Source organism: Solanum verrucosum, unplaced genomic scaffold (genome assembly GCF_900185275.1).
Source record: "Solanum verrucosum unplaced genomic scaffold, falcon-dt-bn FXZP01000183.1, whole genome shotgun sequence".
Taxonomy (NCBI): Eukaryota; Viridiplantae; Streptophyta; class Magnoliopsida; order Solanales; family Solanaceae; genus Solanum; species Solanum verrucosum.
The window spans coordinates 3827737-3833890 of NW_026020430.1; the positions used below are offsets into that span (position 1 = coordinate 3827737).

Here is a 6154-nt window from a genome sequence, read left to right on the forward strand (position 1 = left end):
TCTAGATAAGAAACAAGTAAAGAAGTGTTTTAAAAATTAGTTAAGAGATATTTTAAACACTTTCTTTCGATTTTTTATTAATACGGTCAATATTGCTAGAATTCATTAGCGGTTTCATATGACGCCATTTATTAAAATTCAAAGGGTATCGGTAACTCCTCCCCGCCTATAAAACCATGGCCTAAGTTCCAAAATCCGCTTATAAAAATACCTGTTTGATGCTACGCAATTAAGTTGGCTAAACAAGAAACACAATATGTCTCAATCTTATTACTTTGAATCCTACCCTCCTTTATTTCGACCACCACCAAACATCCCCCAAATTCAAGAATCCAACTCTGATGAAACAGAGTCACTTTTATTAGACTCTCATATCCCCGTTATTGACTATTTCAAATGCACAACTCCAACGATAAGGACAACAAAATATCAAGATGTTAACGAAGATCGAAATTTAATCAGTGAAGCTTGTAGAGATTGGGGATTATTTCGATTGGTGAACCATGGAATTCCAATTACTTTATTGAACCAAGTTGAAGAACATGCTAAAAAACTCTTTTCTTTGCCCTATGAAACTAAAAAGGCCTTTTTTGCTAATAGCACCAGCAGCAGCAATTTTGTTAGCCCCATTTCCTATTTTTGGGGCTCCCCTGCTCTATCACCCTCTGGCGCCGCACTAGCGCCAAAAAAAGGCGCACAAGAAAATAATAACCAGAGCTTACAATGGATGGAAGGATTCAATGTTTCATTAGCTCAATTATCAAATATTCACTATCAAGATTTATTGCTCGAAACTTTCAGGTTCTCATCTTCTGCTTCTTGTTTTCTTTTTGGGTAAATTTGACTTCTAGAAAAATCAAAGCCTACATGAGTACTATATTGCATTATTGATCTAGTTGACAGTTAGTTAAATCAGTGAGACTTTTCAATGATGATGGGCCGTATAACTGAATTTGAAGTTTATGATTCTTACTTAGAATATATAATAACAATCGAGTTCAAAATCAAATATTTATATATAGTATTTGATAAAAAATTTAATATAAGAAATTAATAATAGACGGCCCGTCCCAGTTTGGGATGGTACTAAAACTATGGATCATAATTCATATTACTGGATTTAATATTTACACATATGGACAATGGTATGATTTTTTTAAAAACATATGCTGCTTATAGAATTGAAGATAAAATTACGGAATTCGGCCAACAGAATGGTGCAGCTATTTTAGCTAAAGACAAGCTGAAATATTGAAAATGATTTTTTATACGTATTATTCTTGTTTATGAAACTTATAGTAGCTCTTTTTTTCTCTCCAAATTTTCATTTTCGGTCTCAAATAAGTTGTGCATGTGACCGTACGTGGATTCAGCATTTAAATATCATAATGCGTTCAATTTTTAAAAATTATAACGTTAATTTTTATTATAATGATAAAATTATAAATTTTGATATAGTACTCTTATTTATTAAAATTTTAATATTTTTTATATATATTTATTTATATAGGTTCAAATGAATTTTTTTATTTTTTTATTTTTTCTTGCACACAGTTCAAATGAATTCAAAGCCAAAAAAGTTATGTTTGCCCCTGCTTGTGATGTGAGGGAGTAACCCTCCCTCACATTCGACCTCCTTTTCCTTGTTTTTATTAAAGTGTTTTCTGATATAATTCAAGGGCCATCAATAAAAATATCGCAAAAAGTGATATCAGTAATTTTTGAAGAAAAAGACTGAGATAACGACAGTGGTGGACGCAACCAAAATTTTAAATATTGATAGTGGACAAAAATGAATGAATTAATTAATTATAGTGTTACGTCCATTTTTTCTGGACGTATCTTTTTTTCGGCCGACTACTCCGTAACTTGTGCTTTAATTTTTTATATGAGGCTCTGCCTGTCATTTTCTACTTAAAAAGTAGATGTTTTTACCATCATATAGTTATCATCAAAGATCTGAAATTATTTTTACTGTCATATGCTGAATTAAAATGGTAGATAAGACCGTTTTATATTTAGAGAAATTCAAATAAAAAATAAAAAGGTATATGTCGCTTTATTATAATTCTTGTTGTTGTTCGATTTATCTTTGATATACAGCTGATCTTTTCTCTCCTCTCCGATTTCATCATACTTGATGATATATGCATGTATATAACAATAGCGTATGATTCTTCTAAATTTGTTTGATTTGTTTGTCCTACATTGTGTCACATATTTGATGGTCGCCAATTAAAATAGAGTGTGCAGTCACAAACGCAAAGAGGGTGTACCGTTTGGATAGGTAAAAGATGTACGTACTTATTTTTATAAAATATATTAAAATATTAAGTATTATAACTTATAATATTTTTATATAATTTTTAAAAACTATAACTACTTTCCCTTATTTTTCTCTTCAATGATAGAATATAGATGGTCTTCCTAGTGGGCCTGTCCCTTTTCAAAGTTACTTGTAAGTTATACTCGCACTAATATTTCTGGTAACAAAATAATACAGTAATTTTTTATATTTAAAAATGAGTTAAATTTAAACCTTTACCTTATCCTTAGTGCCATTTTTCACGGAGCCACTCTCCATATATTACTCAAAAGTTACAAGCAACAACAAACATATCGTGTAATTGCTTGGTAACGTGTGCCCTGTCTTATTTATATCTTGTAAAAATAAAATAACAAAAAGGTTGTTTTTTACTCTTCTCATTACCTTTGGCGGTAACTATATGCTACTTCGTCCATTTTTATTTGATATGATTTTATTTTTTTTGAATTAAATGATAAGAATATTGATAGTACTTTTCATATAATTTTAAAATATGTAATTTTTTAGTTTGAAAAATTAAATCTATATAATTTAATTTAATTTTGTAAATTAATTAAATTGACTTTTCAAAAACGCAACATGACAACTAAAAGGGAGGGGAGGTACTACAAACATGATTTTTTAATCAAATCAATTTAATAAAAAACACATTTTAAAAAATATATTTTCACAAAATAGTGGATTGCTTCCAATTTTTTGGTGTTAAGCACTATATTTTTATTTTCTTACTAGTTCAATTAAAATATTTGAGGGATATCCACCAAACATTTTTCAGTAGAAAATTTCATTGGAAAAAATAGTAGGAGTAGTTTTATTTTCACGCTCATCGACTAATTTCACGGATACCTATCACTTCCCATTTCCCATTAACAATAGATACTAGGTAACTATATATGTCCACCAAGATTAGTGAAAAATATACCATATACTGAGTTATCTATTGTTAGAGATCATGAATTTGACCTGATAAAACTTATTAGTACATAAATTATTAATTAAAATAAAGTATTTGTTACATTAACAGATGCTTGCTAGAAGAATATGGGAAGGAGCTGTCTAGGGTGGCTACAGAAATATTCAAGATTTTGGGACCATTTGAGTCTAATTATATGTCCATAGAGACTGGTTTATTAAGGGTATATCGTTACCCAAGATGCCTAGAGCCAGAAAGAACGTGGGGAATTGACACACACACAGATAGCTCAGTACTTTCTATAATTCACCAAGATGATGTTGGTGGACTTCAAGTTTACAAAGATCATCAATGGATTGATGTCAATCCTCTCCCTAATACTCTTATTGTCAATATTGGTGACATGTTGCAGGTACGTACCTTCTAATTTCTTTCATCATTTCATATCGCTGATCTAGAATTTGAAGTTTATGCAGATATTATAATAGAGTTGGTTAATTGATTACAATCTAGATTTTTCATGCATTTCATTTTAGTCTTTCTATTAAGAAACGTATAGTGTTTGAGGTCTATGTTGCTCGGATTCTTTAAAAAGGTCATATATAAGGTGTGTGTTCGATTCTTCAAAAGCAGTACATTTTTGAAAGATTCGACATGAGTGCTACAATATTTTTAGAGAGTTTAAACAACTTAGTCATGAGGTACCTACTAAGGTGGTACCTCCCACCAGCGTAAGTATGAATAAATACCTACCGGAATGGAGCCACCACCTTAGCTAGGGGTTTGGTAGAGCTTAATAGTCTAGGTTTTAACCTGTATTTGTATTATTATTATTTTTAAATTATGTGATATGTATAAATAATACATTAAGAATCGAGTAAACAACAAAAATTATGATATATATAAATCCATAACCTAAAAATCATAGTTCCATTTCTCTATTTCCATCATGGTTTAGACATATGAGATTTCGTAATTCTTGACTCACCTCATTAATTACTAGGTTATATAGTTGAGCGGTTGGGTTTTATAATTTTATGTTGCAGTCTTTTTTTTAATCATAAAATATTGTATAAAAAAATGAAAACTTTCATCTTATAGGGTATAATTTATTAGACTGGCGTTTTAACTTGTATAGTCTTTTTTAATCATAAAGTACATTCCGGAAATTAATTAAAAAGGAAGTCAGAATACGATGAGATTTAGTATTACAAACCATGATCTCATTAATTAATGTATTCATCATGGATTAATTTAGTGGACTGACAATTTAACATATACTATACAGTTTTTTTTTTTGGATAAGGGTGTGATTTGGTCGGATTTGTTGTTGCGAACTAAACTTTCATGAGGATCTATTACCTTCCTAGATTATTTAATACCGTATTTTTTACCCCCTGAACTATTTAATAGTGTATTTAAAGGTATATATATATGCCCACATGGACATATTACTATTTATAATTTTGCATTATTTTTTATGTCCATGTAGGCAAATATATATGTTTAAAATACGATATTAAATAGTCTAGGGAGGTAATAGGTCCTCATGAAAGTTTAGTATCGCAACAGCAAATCCGACCAAAGTTGAGATATTTTTCAGACCTTTATCTTTTTTTTATCATATTATTTTCCTTAAAAAGAGAGTTTCACGGACTATGATAACATTAATTAAATCCTTTTCTCATTATAGTACAATTTAGTGAACTGGCAATTTAACCTATAGTAGAGTGTTTTGTATCATATAGTAATATTTTTCTTAAAATTATTGAGAAAAGAGAGTTTTTACCAAACACACTAACTTGTCAATTTTTTATTGATTTAAGAGTCAGAATTTACATTAGCGAAAGACCATTTAGTACATTTTTTGGCTGATAGCAAATGTAACTTATTGCCCAGCACTAACGGTCAATAAAGTGGTTCAGAATTCCGAGGTTTCAAATTCAAAATTAAGTAGAGACAAAAAATATTAGGAAATTCTTGAGTTAACTAGTACTTTTTGTTGGTGGAAGGTGATAAGTATCCCGTGAAATTAGTCGAAATGTGCGAAAGTTGATTTAGACACCACGATTACAAAAAAAAAACTTATTACTCAAAGGTGTGCAAAAGTTGGCCCGAACTCTCCATGGTCATTAAAAAAAAATTATACTCCCTCTGTTCTTTTTTGGTTGTCCATATATTATTGATGTTGAATCTCCTTGACTTTTTCACGTGTCTTCTTCATTATATTTTGAACCATTTAATAAAAAATTTGACTATGTTACTGCTATCTGCGTGTAAAACATGAACTCTTATTAAGTTGTGTTTGGGTTTTGGTGAAATTGCAGGCAATGAGTGATGATAGATATATGAGTGTGAAGCATAGAGTGAAGGTGAATAAACACAAGGAGAGAATATCAATTGGTTATTTTGTGTTCCCAGCTGAAGATACTATCATTCAAAGCACAAAGTACAACCCCTTCAGTTACGCAGATTTTCGAGCACAAGTTCAACATGATTTGAAAACACTAGGCCTCAAAACTGGTCTTCAAAATTTAAATTTAGTTAAGTATCTTTATTTTGATAGGAAAATAAAAAAAAAATGGTTAAAACAAATTAATTAGTTCCCTCAGTATCTTTAGTTGACTGTAATTTGTACAAGGTACTAATTAAATTTTGATTCAATTTCTTTTCTAGTTTATTCCTTCCCTATTATGAAGAAATGATAGGTGGTAGATTTACTCTGTTTACGATGTCTCTCTATTATATTCTTTTCTTTTTAATTTGCTTTAAAGAAGTAGTAATATTTTAAAATATTTAATACTTATTCAACTTTAAACTTCTCGTTTGAACATGTCACTTCTCTAACACTATCATAAGTTATAAATAAATCTCATCTTTCTTAAATTTCATATTCATTCAAATTTCAATGGAGC

At 29.6% G+C, this 6154-nt stretch overlaps 1 protein-coding gene across 1 annotated transcript; it reads left to right on the top strand.

Annotated features, from left to right (window-relative positions):
- Positions 1-225: 225 nt before the first annotated feature.
- On the top strand, positions 226-5882 carry LOC125807584 (gibberellin 2-beta-dioxygenase 8). The gene is made up of 3 exons (XM_049487321.1): positions 226-801; positions 3351-3651; positions 5567-5882. The coding sequence occupies exons 1-3, from the start codon at positions 257-259 to the stop codon at positions 5840-5842; spliced, it is 1122 nt and encodes a 373-aa protein (XP_049343278.1). The 5' UTR covers positions 226-256; the 3' UTR covers positions 5843-5882.
- Positions 5883-6154: the final 272 nt, after the last annotated feature.